Source organism: Aegilops tauschii, chromosome 5, assembly GCF_002575655.3.
Source record: "Aegilops tauschii subsp. strangulata cultivar AL8/78 chromosome 5, Aet v6.0, whole genome shotgun sequence".
Lineage (NCBI taxonomy): Eukaryota > Viridiplantae > Streptophyta > Magnoliopsida > Poales > Poaceae > Aegilops > Aegilops tauschii.
In genome coordinates this window covers 69,279,696-69,296,553 of record NC_053039.3, presented here as the reverse complement: position 1 = coordinate 69,296,553, position 16,858 = coordinate 69,279,696, and the positions used below count along the sequence as shown (strand labels likewise).

At 46.0% G+C, this 16,858-nt stretch overlaps 2 protein-coding genes across 3 annotated transcripts; one reads left to right on the top strand and one right to left on the bottom strand.

The window, feature by feature from the left end:
• Positions 1-6,104: 6,104 nt before the first annotated feature.
• Positions 6,105-11,063, top strand: LOC109768881 (light-inducible protein CPRF2). Of its 2 annotated transcripts, XR_005756259.3 has the most exons (7): positions 6,105-6,459; positions 7,439-7,526; positions 8,166-8,286; positions 8,856-8,931; positions 9,010-9,135; positions 10,205-10,668; positions 10,745-11,063. XR_005756259.3 is itself a non-coding variant. In XM_020327618.4 (6 exons), exons 1-6 carry the CDS (start codon positions 6,334-6,336, stop codon positions 10,562-10,564), a joined length of 897 nt encoding a protein of 298 aa, XP_020183207.1. In that variant the 5' UTR covers positions 6,105-6,333; the 3' UTR covers positions 10,565-10,694. The 2 variants fall into 2 exon arrangements, 1 of the variants encoding a protein (XP_020183207.1); XM_020327618.4 differs by lacking the exon at positions 10,745-11,063 and having other exon boundaries at positions 10,205-10,694.
• Positions 11,064-15,005: 3,942 nt separating this feature from the next.
• LOC109768882 (CBL-interacting protein kinase 4) lies at positions 15,006-16,524 on the bottom strand. Its single transcript, XM_020327620.4, has one exon. It carries the CDS (start codon positions 16,409-16,411, stop codon positions 15,110-15,112), a length of 1,302 nt encoding a protein of 433 aa, XP_020183209.1. The 5' UTR covers positions 16,412-16,524; the 3' UTR covers positions 15,006-15,109.
• Positions 16,525-16,858: the final 334 nt, after the last annotated feature.

Below are 16,858 nucleotides of genomic sequence, written 5' to 3'. Positions count from 1 at the left end.
TCCTTCATCACCGACACCCGCTCGCACAGGTTGAGCACCTCCTGCGACGGGTGCTTGGGGTAGTACCCCCAGTTCTATTTCCCCCTCGGCGGCGAGTTGACGAAGGGCGGCAAGTTGATGCGGTCCGCACCAAGGTTGCGGACGTAGAAGAAAGAATTCTGCCACTTCTTGGCAGAATCCTCCAGCGGCATCTTCGGGCAGTCAGCGCCTGACCGCTTGGAGTTGACGGTGGCCCCACACACGGACATCTCTCCGGCCTCGGCCCCTGCTGCTTCAAGGAGAAGAAGCGTACCCAGAGGTCGATCGAAGGCTCGACCCCCAGGTACCCCTCGCAGAGGGTGACGAAGCCCGACAGCTGCACGATGCCGCCGACACCAAGATGATGGGGCTGGAGCCTGAAGAACTCCAGGAAGTCACGGAAGAAGCCGCTCGCGGGAAGCCCGAACCCGCGCTTGAAGTGCGGGAAGAAGACCACGCGCTCCGTGCCCTCGGGCCGCGGCTCCCGCTCTCCCCGCGGCAGGCGCACGGCGACCTCCGTCTCCCTCGGCAGGCGCCTGGTGGTGCGAAGATAGGCGATGTCATCGTGGGTGACGGTCGAGCCCATCCAAGAGCCCGACAACAGCGCCATCGACAAAGATACGAGAGAAGAAAGAAGAAGGTGGCTACGAAGCTCTGCTCAAAGCGATGGGCGTCGCGGTGCGCGGCGGTCGCAAGAAGCAGAGGAAAGAAGACGAAGGCAGGGGCGCGAGCGAGAATGATTTCCACCGCCCCTCCTCGCCCCAATTTATAAGCCGCGGTTTGAAACGTGGGGGAGTGGGATCGTTTGCGCCCGCCTCTCCCACTTCCCCGCAATAATTGCGCATGTACGTGCGCAATAACTGCCTCGAGAAAGGCAACTGACTTGCGGACGCCGCAATAAATCTGCACGCGTGGGCCGAGGGCGCGCGGCCGCGGGCCCCAGCGCGTCGCCCTGTCCTGTCGCGCGTGGCCTGTCAGGCCCTTCCGGCTTCCAGGCGCCACGTGGCGCCCGCGCGAAGCCCAAAAGATTGCCTCAAAGATTCGGTGGACTCCTCGGTTTCCCGCCGCTGCCGGGATGCCGCGATCCAGCTTCCGGAAGCCGGCACACAGTGGGTGTTGCCAGACTCGACGGTCACAAAATCCGCCTCCTTCAAAGGGGGAAACTGCGAAGGCCCTCCCATCCGAAGACGACGGACCTTCACAGCTTCGGAGACTACTGTCGGGGGGATGAACCCCGGGCAGGCAACGGAACCCGGATCCTTTTCAAAAACAACGAGGCCAGCATCGCCCCTCAAGCCGACTCGCGCTTGGCCGGGTCGCTTGACCCGGCCAAGCCCCTCGACCCGGCTTAATCCTCGACCCGGCCGGACTCCTCAACCCGGCCCCAACAACCATCTCAAGACAGCCGAGCCCGGCGCACCAAGACTTCCCCAACAAGCCAGCTTCACCCTTGGCGTGTTCTCCAACCCGGCCACGGGTCAGCTCCCGTCCCATCCCAGTCGTACGATGGGACGAGTCACCACCTACCGATGACGAAGACAATAGTGCCCCGCCCATGCCTCTGGTCAGCCGGGGCATGGCAACAATGCCCCGCTGACCAGGGCTGGCGTGGCCACAGTGCAACCATCGTCACCCATGGCGCCAGCAAGCGGTGACCTGACGGAGCGCCACTGTAGCCGACTCAACCCGGCCACTCCCTGACGATCGACAAGACGGCCAACAGTGCCCCCGTACCCGGCGGTCCCCATGCCCGGAGAACCCGGCGGGTCCCAGCGCCGGCTTCCCGGACAATGACAACCCGGCCCCACGGCCTTGTAACATTACCATCGTACCCCTAGGGGGTTGACCTATAAAACCCCCCAGGAGCCCTCATGCATAGGGCAACTCTTTCACTCGCACAGGCGATCACTCACCCATACGCACGTAGCAAGCAACACCCAAGGAGAGGGAGCAGCCTAAGCCTCGGCTCGCCTTCCTTCTTCCTCCATACAGCTCTAGGAGCAACTCTGTACTGATACACGTCAACTACACTTGACAGGACTAGGGGTGTTATCTCTCCGGAGAGCTCCGAACCTGGGTATGTCTTGCGTCCCGCGCTCGCTCATGCCGACCCCGCCTCTGGAGTCCACTAGTGCCCTCGAGCCTCCTCCTATCTTTAGCCATCCCTTGGCATCTGCCGTGCGCCCATCACGACATCACCAAAATTGCGACGTGTAGTATCTGCACCCGAGCTCAAATGCTCTCCGATGATCAGTAAAATAAAAAAATACTAGTAAAAACTCAGAATTTTTTTGGGATTAACTTTGACAAATGTTTTATGTGTTTTTAAAGAATAAAAGAAAAGATTAGCTCCACATTTTTTAACTTCTCAATTTTAGGAGAGTTTTATAAAGAGTTAAAAAATAGGGAAAGAGTTAGAAATGCCCCAAGCTTCCCAGCTGCAATGCAACAAAAGCAGCAAAACAATAAATCGCAATATTTCGGTCTTTCTTTTTAGGAAACTCGTTCCATCTTTCTGTTTGCCTACTTTGCGCATCGAACCGCCTTGAAGCTTCGCGGTGCCCAAGCTATCAGCATCAACTAAAATTCTGACGTCTAGCGTGATGCTGATATAATTAAAATAATATCTGGTTCGTGTCATCGTGTGGATAGGAACGAGCGGCGCACTCGGGAGTGTCCGACGTGTACTCAAACCAGAAAAATATCGAAAAAACCCAGGAAAATATCAGCCGCAGACCATGTTCGGTGGATCGCACTGCCCGCTGAGCTGGCTAGCCTCCCAGCCAAGTTAAAGATACGCCGTGGCCTGTGGGTCCCGGAGGAGAAAGGTCCACAACCAGGAACGTGCATAGATTCTGCCCACTTGGCCAGCAGTGTCTGCAACTTGGCCTCAGATATTTTTTGCAACTTGGGGAGGCAAAATAATTTGACAATGACAGTTGTCTCTCCTTGATATTTAGGTTTCGGTTGTTTGATAGTCATATAAAATATACATGTCCTGGCCCCATGCTCCACCATTCGGATAGAGCATACAAAGATCAAGATTTTTTTGACAATATTGCTTAACAAGTGGAGTAACTTGTCTAGATTCCATGCAGATTTTTTTTTTCACAGAATACACTTAGCAAGCAGTTGGGGTTTGGATGGTGTCCTTTTTCGGATCTTTGATAAGCTTTTTGAACATTAATTAGTGCAAGAGGGCACACCCTAACCCCTTGGTGCAAATAAGACGTTGCCCCTAAGATTACGCCTTTTTTGTTGTTGTTAGTATTGACAGTAATATACGTGTCTTCTTGATTTTTATGCTGGTACATGCCCGAGGTAAAAAGAAAAAAGAAAGATGACTTGGCCTAAACCAGAGTGGCCCGGATTCACTCAACTTCCCTAGTTCGCACATAGAAAATATATATCGAAAGCTCAACATAGTTTTGATGACATTCACTTGCATTAATCACACTAATGAAACGTGCTCTATACACAATAGAAAATAAAATCGAAAGGTTGTGAAATTAAATTGGCGGTACCATCGATAGATGCATGTTATATCTTTTTTCAATTTATGAACAATGAATTAGGGGTAGAGGACACAAGTGCGCCAAGTCCATTCCTGAAACCACCCCCCCCCCCCCCCCAGAATTGGAGGCACGCGCGTGAACATTTAGCCATTGACATACAAGTCGTGTATAATACGAAAACAATATCAAGGTTTGCATGTCGTGCTCGATTCCCACTTCGTTCTAGAATATCAGTAGCATACATACAATATATAATACCAAAACAAGTGTGCCTATGTCCATTAGTACGTCAAGATTGCACGTGTCATGGATTTGTTCTTCGCCACCACCCATGTTTGTGTCGCGTCAGTTATCGGGTGTGGCGGGGCTTTCTAGTTGCGAATCCAATGTCTTTTCATCAGCAAAAATCGGCCCCAAATTCATTCCAACCAATTTTACATGTCTTGCTGACTTGGCATGCTTGGTAGCCATGAGAAAGATATGGTGCTAGCCCACCACAAAAAAAACTACATTCCATGGACAAGGGCACCCACAAATGGAGAGATTCTGATCACAGGTTGCAACCAAGATCATGAGATCTTCTTCAACATGGAGAGATGAATGAAATTGACAAGGACGTTTGGTCTACTTGTCTTTTAGTCTGAAATGTTGATAAGATGCATACAATGTTGGAAAAGAGCCCTTTTTCTTTGAACTTAGACACTAGTTTGAAACTTTCATCTCTCAGCAGCAAGGACACACTTGTAGGTTGTACTTGGTGTTATCTGAAGGAAAATAGATGTATAAATGGATATTGAACAATAAATATACTCTTTTTGGGCCATTTGATTTCTTTTGTGAATACGGAAAGTGCGTATCATTCCATTGATAGGTAGAAGAGAACATATAGTGTTTGAGCTACAAGGGTAATACCTCTCGACATACACACGACTGGGCGTAGAGAGGGGTTACATGAGCAGATCAAAGAGGGGATGCTCGGCCCCGAGAACTAAGCTATCACCACGGGATGAAACTAGCAATGTCCTTTACTCTGGCCATGGCCCAGGAGTTTGCATCGTCCTTGATAACTTGAAGCAATTGCGTGGTGGAGGGTCGGGCGTTGTCAAAGATACATGCATTCCGATGCCGCCAGATGGACTAGGCAGTGAGCGGCATAAGGGAGGCAAGGCCCTTGCGCATGGCAGCAGGCGCGTTACTCATGGTGGACGCACACCAACTTAAGAAGCAGTCATTAACATCTGGTGGGGTGATAAGTGCACGACACAAAGCAAGAACTTCATGCCAGATGGTCTTGGAGAACGAGGAGTGAAGGAGGAGGTGATCCATGGTTTTCAGCACTTGGTCGCAAAAACGCACAATAGTCATCATGTGGCAAGCCGTGCCGCGCCAGACTAGTGGCGGTCCAACAACGATCTTGGGCGGCCAACCACGTGAAGAAATGGATACGTAGGGGCGCTCATGTCCTCCAGGCGAGTCTCTAGTGGGGCGTGATTGTCGATCTGGTGAACAGGGCATGATAACAAGATCTTGCGGTGTAAGTTTCCGATTTAGTCCAACCCATCTGAGCGAGTCATGGCGGAGGGAAAGAGCGATCTGTTGCAGCGCTCGCCATAGCTAGACGTACTCCACCATCGCCGCGGCCCCATGGCACCCTGGATGTCCTGGATCCAAGCCCTGTTGTGGAGGCCTTGCGTGACTGATCTGGCCTGCTACCGACGCTTAGAGACCAAGGCGAGCACAGGCAGGGCGAACACAGACTGGCCCGGGGCATTTGATTTGAAAATCAACTTTGGTGGGTGTGAAGTTATATGTGCGGTTCCACACTTTACAAACTCAAATCTGTTGCCAATCTTTATGCAGAAATATTGGTCACATATTTATTTCATGTGTGCCCTGAAGTGGGTGTATGCTTCTAGTGCCACGCCGGGGGGAGCCTTGGTAGAAACTTTATGAGATTCACTTGGCTCTGCACTCTCTAGGCGCGTAGATGGTTTATATAATTTTCTCCGTACCGGCAAGTTACTCCGACTAATTAAAAATAGTTTACATTTTGAATTTACCAATGAGAAAACTTTACCGCTAAATTTGTATAAAACATTTAAGTAATAAGTATGGAAAATACATTCTAGAATCATTTTTCATAAAAAAAATCTAGTTATCAAACATTTTCTAACAGCTTTACCAATGGTTGTTAAAAGATAGAGAAGTCCGACTACAATTTCCTAGAACATACTTCATCTGTCTCGGTTTACAAGACCTCCTCGATTCTCATCTGAAACTTGATTGTTAAATTGCAAGTTAAGTATGCATCCCAAAGTGCATCATTAGAAATTTCTTTCAAATACAAATCAAATGATATACTTTTTGTGGTATATAACTCACAATTTGGTATTATTTTTTTAGGTCAATTTAGGGTCAAAACTAGAGGGGGTCAATAAATCGAGAGCCAGTAAATTTCCATGGAAAACACACGGTGGTCCCCACACGAAAGATCTAAATTTTGTGGACAGGAGCACGCCGGAGCGGATTCTGGCCACTTGGCTTGCAAGTAGGCTGCTGAGATCTTTTTTTGCGCGGAGAAGTGAAACACATGGACAGCGCCGCCGAGACAGCGACTCCCCGTCCCCTCCACCGCCGCTATAAACCCTCCCCCCTCGCCGCCTCCATCTCCACCATCGCTCTTGCTCCAAATCCTTAGTTTTGCGATTCACTTGCTCCCAGTTCCCGGTGTAGTAATTCTTTGCCCCTGTGAGTAGAACTACTATTATCAAGGGTGGGAAACAGAGCAGCTACTTAGAGAATGGAGTGCAGCGGCGACGAGGTGGTGGAGCTGAACTGTGCCCGCGCCGGCGGAGACCCCGGAGAGTACGCCGCCGTGCTGAAGAGGAAGCTGCAACTGTACTGCGCCGCCGTGGCCAAGACCATGGTATGCTCAATTCCTCTCTGGTCTGACTGAGTTTTAGGTCGATCTGGAGCGTTTGATAAAGCTCTACTGATTCCACCGCAGATCCCTCTTAGAGGAGTTGTCCAGCAATTTTTTGTTTACAAGAAAACACCGCACGGATCTGCTTCAGTCTTTTGAGTTCTGATGAACAACCCGACCAGTTTCAGTTTTCTAAGTAGTCTTACTGGCCGAATTGCTGCCATCCTAATGCGCTAGATTTGTTACTATTATGATTTACATGAAAATGGTACCAGTTGAGTATTATTTTCTGGCCAGGAACCCGCACGAAACAAAAATGGTAATGATGTGCCTTTTATTCCTGAATGAAGGCGATGGGAGAAGAATCCTGGTTTCCTGGATTCTCAGGGGAATCTTGGTGCATAGGATAGGATCACAGATGGTTTAGTGTGACATACTGACATGCGACATGTAACATGTTTCTAGGAGGGTAGCTGGCTTGTTTCAACCACATATACAGATGATGAGTATATTCTGATGGAATATGGTCGACCACATATGACTATATAACTAAATGATTTGATGTTGTCGGAGAGTCCGGAACAATTGGGTTCTCCAATCTTTTTCATATCTGATATGAAAAAGTTTGTTCTGATATTTTTCCTGAGAGTGACACGCAAGCATGTAACGACATAATTGTTTGCTTTAATCGTCCTACACCATTCAATTCACACTTTGTGCCTGTTAGTAGCAGAGTGTATATGAGTGGCTGAATCAATCGTCCCTAGTTTCTACCATTTCATATCTGACATCAGTATTTCTCTTATCCACATTTACCCATTGATTCAATTGAAGCTTACGATTTATTATAATCGGTAACCGTTCGGGTGATATGTGTGATTTTGCATTGCTCATCAATCAAACTAGATTTTGCAGTGTGCTCTGGCAAATGCCATCTAAGTGTGATGTACATGAGCTAATTTTTCCTGTAATTTGATTTCAGGAAGGTAAACCTCAAGAATCTTCGTTGAACTGCCTCAGTTCACAAGCTTCGGACACTTCGCCATTGGTTTCTCAAGCTTCTTTTGATTGTATGTATGAACGAACTTCGATATTCACATTCATTTAAGTCCAAGTAACTTCGCAACAGGAAGTAACCAAAAGGCAGTAATTGACAAAGTACAGTTTAGGTTGACAGTATTATTCAGTTCTGCTAGAGTGAGTGTTATATATCAAATCCACCTCTGAACATTAGCTGTCTTTTTATTTGGTACTCTCTGGCTTCTAGCACTCCTGAATCAGCAGAAGAGGCAAATGTTGCCAGCAGTTTCTGTAGAATAGGTTAACTGTTGTCCAGAGAATCCAGCAAAATGGGGAGAAATTTTAACTCTGGCTTTGGCAATATGGTGCTATGTTGACATGTCTGGAGAAAAGAGCTAAAACACATATAATATTGTTGAGATCAAATACGTAAAAGATGATAAATGGATATTTTGATCCTGTTTCATCGATGCTGAATACTGGCAATTGCATCAGAGAAGCATTCTTGTTGACACCAGTTTGCATTCTGACCATGTCTAGAGTCTAGACATATTTTCACATCATAGTATCTGTTTTAGAAGAGCACCTACAAGCGTGATACGGAACTAGGCATTTTTTGTAGCATTAGAACTTCTAACTCTTGTGTGCTATCCTCATTAAGCCTTTTTGTTCTTTACTTCTATCCATAGGTGACGGTACTGTTGTTCAAGGAAAGCCAGCTAATAGTTGTACATCAAAGGAGCAGTCAGATGATGACGATGGGGATCTCGAGGAAAATACAGACCCTGCCAGTGCCAAGCGCGTGAAGAGGTACTGCAGACTTTTTCTCATCACCATTATCTTCAACATGCAGTACAAAGCATCAACTTTAATCATTATAAGATTCTAATGGTATCATGTGAACATTATGTTCTGCTGTCACCAGAACTTGTCATCCAAAAATATCGGCTTTCACCTTTTAGCAATATTCAGTTATCTAGTTGGAAACAAATACTTGATAGTAATGGGGCAAGAAATTAGTTTATCTTGCAAGGATATAATATATCTCAATCTCTTTCCTTGCCCTGCCAGTCGAATGGTTCAGGACAGGTGAAAAAGCAGAGGGTACCATAGAGGATCCAATCCCTCCAAACATATATGCTTGTGTCTTTTCATATTGGTACCAGATTATTTTTTAAACACCCAACATATTTCACAATAAAAACTAGAAATGGCCTTGTTTTCTAAATTTAAACCAATCCCACCAAAGTCCTAAATAGCAGGAGGCTGTAGTTTCGTACTTGGTTATTTTCAAGTAAATTCCTTACCAATGTGCCATGTTGGAAAACTAGTACAATGTTTGCCATGCTGAATTTTCTCTGTTTTAATTCTATGATCAGGATGCTGTCAAATCGAGAATCTGCCAGGAGGTCAAGGAAAAGGAAGCAAGCCCACCAAAATGATATAGAATCACAGGTTTGAAATTGTGACTAACGATGTTTGAAACTCAACTGAAGTTAAGCCGGCCATGCTAATTACTGCACTATCATCTAGGTTACCCAGTTAAGAGCTGAGAATGCATCTTTGCTAAAGCGCCTGACTGACATGACTCAGAAATACAAGGAAGCTTCCCTTGGCAACAGGAATCTTACAGTTGATATTGAGACTATGAGAAGAAAGGTATATCCTTTTCTTGATAACTCTTAACTGTATCCTGCAACCTGCTGTAACTATTTGAAGGGCCGTGCTAGTGAATCTGTTGATTATAGCCATGGCATAATATTGTGCATCATATGTGCCATTACTAGTTACTTTTTTAGGCTCTGCACATACCATGGTTGATGTGCTTTCTTTTCTTTGGAGAACCCATGCATGGCAATTAAAGCGATCTGGGATTTGACATTCCTTGTTTAGCATCATTTGTAACTTCCTATTCCTAACTGTACTATTAAAGATTACATTGCCATTCTGGGTTTGAGTTTGCCATTCTCATAAGGAGGCAGGCAGGTACTATCCTCTTCCATTAGTGAACAAGGAGTAGTTTAGTTCTATGTTTCACTCTCTCTTCTATTCTTTTTAATTTTTTGGTGGCAAGAATAACAATGTTTTCTTACAGGTGTGGGTGTTGTAAAAACGAAACAAAATATAAAAAAGTGCTCATACCATGTTGCAATGCTCAGAGAGTGTGTCTCATTAAGCCTGTGGTTTTGGTCCTTATGGGAGGGTGTTCTATCTCATACCGCACCTGAGGAGTCCAAACAGGCACAATCATACATACATTTGTTAATGCTTGTGTGTGAGTACATGCCGAACTCTGTATTTATGTCTTGGTAAAGGTGTTTCTAGAACATCCATTTTACAGCCATTACTTGTTGTCTTTTCTCTGCAAACACCAGGCATATTTCAATATTGTATTCACAGACATGTATATATAGAACTTATGTTTTTTAAAACAGACATATGTTACACTTATGTGTATAAACTGTATTTTTTTGTTCCAAAACGTTGGCAGTAGCTAATACTTAGATTCTACAAAAATAGTCTAGATGAGGTGCTATGTGTATAAAATGTTTTTTTCTTTCCAAAACATTGGCAGTAGCTAATACTTGGATTCTACAAAAATAGTCTAGATGAGGTGCTAGTGAGATACAACTTGCTTCATATTATCTGAAACAGGGTCTATAAACAAAATGTAACTAGTGCCATATTATTCTTTGCTTTTCTACGCTAACAAAGTACTTGTGTTCAGGTGAATATAGCTGAAGAAGCTGTCAGGAGAGTAACTGGAGCAAGCTTGATGTTCTCCACTACATCAAACAACGTGCCCTTGGCTTCATGTGTATCTGTTGCAGCTTCTGCTGATGCTGTTCCCAGTGAGGAAAACATGAGCCATTTCCTCCAGGGTTTACTTGAAGACGATCTGATCAAACATGACGTCTCAGAGGTAGCAACCCCTTTGCCCAATGGGGAAGAGATGGCCTCAAGGCCAGCCTCTTTGCGACGCGTCGCGAGCCTGGAGAACCTGCAGAAGAGGATCCATAGAGATTCAGTGCACTCTGAGGACACGTCGATTTTCCCGGACCATGAAGTCCCTGCCAATGCTCAGTAACTGGATTGTGTAATTCTCCAGTGGGCTAAGTTTTGTCGTAAAGTATGGAGGCTGTGGCGTCCGTGTATATCTGGATGCTGAACTTTGTGTATACTATTTTGAAGGTAAATAACCTGCACTTCAGTCTTCTTATCCTGCTTCTTTGCGCTTCTCAGCCTTGTGAATATTGTGCACAAGCAGGTAACTGTACTGCACATGTCAGTGATGAGCAGAACTGTGTTTTCCATTTGGTGGTGAACTTTGCGATGGTACTGAGGAATTATGCCTAAATTTTGAAAGGGCTATTGAACTCTCTCACTGAACTCATTATATATGGGGAACTATTTGATCAGATCATCCCATAATTTTATGACAAATACAGTGATTTTTTGTGCCATAATTTCAGTTTGCGCACCAAACAAACCTAACAAAAACAAAGCAGAAACTGAAAGTCGATTTGTATTATGGCATACAGCACTGTATTTCAATTACCTTCAAAATAGTATACATGTTGAAGTCCAGCGAGAGCCCAGTAAATTTTGGTGTGCAAACTGAAAGTCGATTTGTATTATGGCATACAGCACTGTATTTCAGTTACCAAAATGCTCCAAGTTTTGTGTAATTTTACTCCAAGTTGGCCCATGGGCCTTAAGAAGTGAGAAACACCTTGTTGTTCTCCACTACATCAGATGTATGATCCTGCTTCTCAGCCTTGTGAATATCACGCATAAGCAGATAACTGTATTGGACATGTCAATGATTAGCAAAACTGTGTTTTCCATTCGGTTGTCTTTGTGATGGTACTGAGGAATTGTGCCTAAATTTTGAAAGGGCTGTTCAACTCTCACTGGACTCTCATTATATATAGGGAACTATTTAATCAGACCGTGCCATAATTTTACGACAAATACAATGATTTTTTGTGCCATAATTTCAGTTTGCACACCAAACCAACATAACAAAAACAAATCAGAAACTGAAAGTCTATTTGTATTATGGCATACAACACTATATGTCAATTACCTTCTAAATAGTACTCCCTCCATTCCAAAATATAGTGCGCCCGCGCTTCCCGAGGTCGAACTTTGACCATAAATTTAACGAACGAGACCGACTGCGGCGGGTGAAAAAATTACATAATTAAAAACTTCTTTCGAATACGAATTCACTGATATAATTTTTGTTCCCGCCGCAATCGGTCTTGGTAGTTAAATTTACGGTCAAAGTTGAAGCACGGAGATAGAGGAAGCACTACATTGTGGAATGGAGGGAGTATACATGTTGAAGTCCAGTGAGAGCCCAGTAAATTTTGGTTGCAAGGAAAGTGGATTAGTATTATGGCATACAGTACTGTGTTTCAATTACCAAAATGCTCAAAGTTTTGTGTAATTTTAGTCCAAGTTGGCCCATGGGCCTTAAGAAGTGAGAAACACCGCGGCGCATGGAGAAGAGAATTTTGTTTCCCTTTTTCAATGTTCTTCCCTGAAATTCTTCTCTGAAAACGGGGTTGAATGGCTAATGGTCATAGCCTGCGTCGATGAGTCCATTCTCTTGTACAGCTATCCTAAACAGATGGCAAACTGATCTAGGCAGGATACAGAAGATGGCGTAAAATAATATCTCTTTTTAACATTCACATAAAGCTTGTTTTGCTAAATTGCCCATGAGAACCATGATGTGTGGGACTGTTCTTCTGTGATTTTGACAAGTTGTCTTTGCACTTTTTGGAGCATATGGGGGATAACTTATTCTTCTGTACTTCCAATGGAAAGCTAGGAGGATGACCAAGTGGATAGACTAGTTAATTGAAGAGATAATGGTAGCAGAGCGCACCGTATTTTGGATAAAACATGTTGCCTTGATCTTGGGCAGAACTCCTTGTTGCTATGTCTAGGGATTTGATATATATATATTTACATGCTTATCCATCCATAGTCCTTTGCATCACAGATCTTACTGAAAGAGGCCCCTGATTGGATCAAATTGCTAACACTGTATTTGCTTTCATGTTTTGTACTAACATACACATTCATACAAAAATGAATTGTCAGAGTTTCATGGTGAAGACCATGTCCGTATCTAATTGTCATCTGCTTAGAGAAAGAGAGGGTTCAACATTCATCACTGGTGACACGCTGAGAAGATATACACCCAAAAGGTAAGCACCTAACTTATCTGCAGATTAAGGGTAAGCACTTGGTTTGTTTAAAGCTTTGATTGTGTCTCACGATCACCTGATTCCAGTGTGCTATATATCTTGCCCAAAAAGATTGTGCTGATTCAGACCAGCACTTCTTGTCTTGCATACTTCTCGCACGTTGTTTACTTTGCTTACAGCTCTCCTCCTCCTGTATTGTGACCAGACAGGTGCAGTCAAATACTGATTTCCTTTTCACCGCTTTACGGGTGCGAGGTTACAATGGATAGCCAACTTAGTTCACGCAAAAAGTAAGCATCTTGTATGAATGTGTGAGTGTCTTGATTCTCGAACCAATGACGAGGTGAGCTGAATTTCTGAGCTACCTCGTTTGTCAGTACTGGTTGTTCCATTCCCTGATGTCCAGGTCAGGTCACATTAGTTTTGCACAAAGAACTGGCAAATTGCATCTCCTGAGAGTAACAGCTTTGGCAATTTGCAGGTTGCAACACCATTTTTTAGATGTAAAGAGGTTCCCCTGCCCCATTGAACAAAGCAAAGCAACTTAGTGTCTGATACAAAAGCGAAGGAAAGCAGAGTGCTTCCTAGAGAAGTAGCAGGCAAGCTAGCCGCGGAACAACGCAGAAGTTTCAGTGAGAAGCAGAGTTCAGTGGGTTGAACTTCATTCAGGGGAGCAGGTGATCAGGTGATCTGCACTCTGACATGACTAGTGACACCAAACATGGTTATCTTTTCTTCATCGGTGAATTAGCTCTGACATTGTTGCATCATATCACATGATGCAGAGACCGGGAGGATAATCTTTCCATTATGTCAAAAAAGGGGGAAAACCCTGAGATAATTTCCTGTGGTGTCTATGCTCTTACAAGAGAAAACTGCATTGCTGCTCTGAAGAAAATAGCTCCCACTGATAGCTGGCTGCAAACTAAGGAACCAATCAATCACCTGTTGCTTTACAGAGTGTGCACAAATATCTTCCAACAAGGCCTCTTTATCAGTTGATGCGGCAGGTTGTTTCTAGCTATCTTATACCTTCACTTGATTGAGAGTTGATGCTACTGACATCTACTCCGTACCTATATCTATCTATCTATGGTCGCATTCGCTCCGAACATATCATGGCGAATCGACGATGCCGAGAGCCCTGGCAACTGTTCATAGTCCTGGGAAACAACCAACGGTCGCCATGGATGCAGGCCTCCCTCTCACTTTATTCAGGATAACATATCCTTCAGAAAGTTAATTCACCAGAAATGAAGCTCCCAGAGACATTGATAGGGACACTCTACTTCTCAGCATGTATTTGTTTTTTTCTCCGCGCACTTATCTCATTCAAATTCAAGATTTTTTTTCTTGGAAATTAATAGGATAGAGACATAGAGGTTGAGTTGTTGGGCTAAAAAATGGCAACTAGTCTGCTATGCTATGAACATAACGGAGCAGACAGGAGCCCTGGTTCGACGGATCTGAGCTGAAACATGAGCTATCATTTCTGTGCTAGCAGGCCAGCCACAGGTGAGCCAAACATGTCACTGCTTCTGTGTCTGTCTGTTACTACAGTTTTGCTATCTTGATAGCACTAATCAAAGCAAAAGGTGCGTGTATCATTGTACATTCACTCATTTGTCAAATTCTATAATGATAACATAACAATTCAGATACCATAAATAGATGTCTCTTGGTGTGGTGAAAAATGCTCGAGTGTGCTGATTATTTAGGGGCAGCGGCTAAACCGTCGCGCGAGTGCTGTCAATGTTGTCAAATGATTAAGAGGCTGTCTAATCAGAGTAATTAGAAATGCCTGATTTTGACTGTGGTCTTGTTAATTGCAGTAGAAACTTATTTTTACAAGTTTTTTAGTAGTTTATAATATTGTGCCTTTTAATAAACAAAAATGAGGTATTGCATATACATGAGGTATAAACTGTATAATAGCTTTTTTTTTTGGAGTTACTATTTACCAGAATTTTGGTGAACATCATGCCTTTCATTTTTTTAAACTTGATCAGTTGCTTTCCAGTTAACTGATATGCAAAAGGCATAGTAGTATATCAAGAGCACACAAGTCTGGGCTAAATTCTGATTACTCGTCGGTTATTATGGGCTAATTTCTCATTGGTCTACATTGTGCTGCTAACAGAGCTGAACATACATAGAACTTCGTTTCAATCTCTTCGATCTTTTGTACCGTCTTTACTTGCTCAACACATTCAGATTGTTGCCAAAAAGCTTACCCTATCTTTTCTTGTATACAAATGGAGCTTACATATAGTGTACAGTGTAATATTCAATACAGAAAACAAGTAAAACAAACAAGCTAGATTCACATATATTGACATTTTAGAGTACCTTTTTACACCTCCATTAACTAGCTAAGCTGCAAAATAACTTCTTCTGAATAAGAAAGTTTACTGAACTTGTTCCAAATCTTCACAGCTATGCCAAGCCCTTACTACATCCCCTAGCTCCACCCTCAACTGATCCCAACCAAACACTTGAACCTCGCCGTCGCCGTCGTCCATCTCCAGCCGCATCTCGACGAGCATTAGTGGCGGCACCAGCTCCGAAATCCCCACTGATATTGCCGGCCTCCCTGCTGGAGGACGGCGCTGGCACCCCACTCCTTTCGTCCCCACCACGACGTACCCGAGCTTCCCGCTCGCCCGGCTGAGCTGCTCCAGCGTCTGCTCCGGCGACGCCGTCGTCATGAACCGCTTCTCCCTGCTCTTGCTCCCGCCGAACAGCCCGGACAGGTCGAGCCCTTGCGACATGGATATGATGTCGAATGCGTTCACCGCCGGCGCCCGGAACGCCAGCGCGCGCTCTGGCTGGCCGTCGAGGAGGCCGTCGAGCTGCGAGTCGAGGCTGAGGGAGCGCTTGACGAACCATGGGTGCGTCGCCGCCAGAGCCTCCACGGAGACGCGGGTCGCCGGGTTCGGGTCGAGCAGGCGGTGCACCAGGCGGCGCGCCGGCGGCGACACCCACGGCGGTACCTCGTACTCACGGCGGTGCGCCTTCCGGCACATATCGGGGATGTTCGCGTCGTCGAAGGGCAGGCGTCCGGCGAGGAGGACGAAGAGCATGACGCCGCAGGACCACGCGTCGGCCTTGGCGCCGTCGTATGATATGTGGCGGAGCACCTCCGGCGCGGCATAGGCCGGCGTGCCGCAGGCGGTGTGGAGGCGGCCGTCGTCCCGAAGCGTGTCTGGGAGCGCCGATAGGCCGAAGTCGGACACCTTAAGGTTGCCGGCGCTGTCGAGGAGGACGTTCTGCGGCTTGACGTCGCGGTGCGTCACGCCGCGCGCGTGGCAGTGGGCGAGCGCCGCCGTGAGCTGCACGAACACGCGCCGCGCGGCCTTCTCCGAAAAGCGGCGGTTTGGCAGAGCGGCGAGCATGGACTGGAGGTCGCCACGGGGGGCTAGCTCCATGACGAGGTAGATTCTGGAGCGGGTGGCGAGCACCTCGTGGAGGCGGAGCACGCCCGGGTGGCGAAGCCGGCGCATGGCCACCACCTCCCGGAGCACGCGAGGCGCCATGCCCTCCATGCCCATCACCTCCGCCTTGTCGATCACCTTCACTGCCACTGGCTCACCGCCAGTGACCGGATGCGCGAGGTAGACCTTGGCGAACGTGCCGCGGCCGAGCAGTCGCCCGAGCTCGTACTTGCCCAGCAGTGGCGTGTCCTTGCTCTTCTTGCTCTTGCCGTTCATGGCGACTGCGTACGACCACTGATGACGTTCGGGCCTACGTGCAGCTAGCTAGAAATCCATAAACACCTCAGCTCCTCAAGGAAGGTTAGAGACGCCACCGTGTACGTAGCATTAGGTGGTGGTGCTGGCTTTTTATAGGGCTGAGTTGGCTGGCTGTGCAATTGTGCAATCGTTTAGTTGTTAACTAGGGTTTAGGGCTTTCGTTAGCCATGGTTAGTGCTAACTTCAACAACGTGGGTTGGTATATTATCTTTTCTTTTGTATATATGGTCTTCTACACCATCATTAGAGCATCTCCAATAGATTATGTATATTTTGGTGTTCCAAACCGGTGATGTAAAAATTTAGAGCACCAAAAAGTGCTTTTTAGAGCAACTTCAACGCGCCGACCCAAACGGACGGCAAATTTGTCCGTTTTTTGTCTCTTTGGGTTGGCCCGGCGGACAC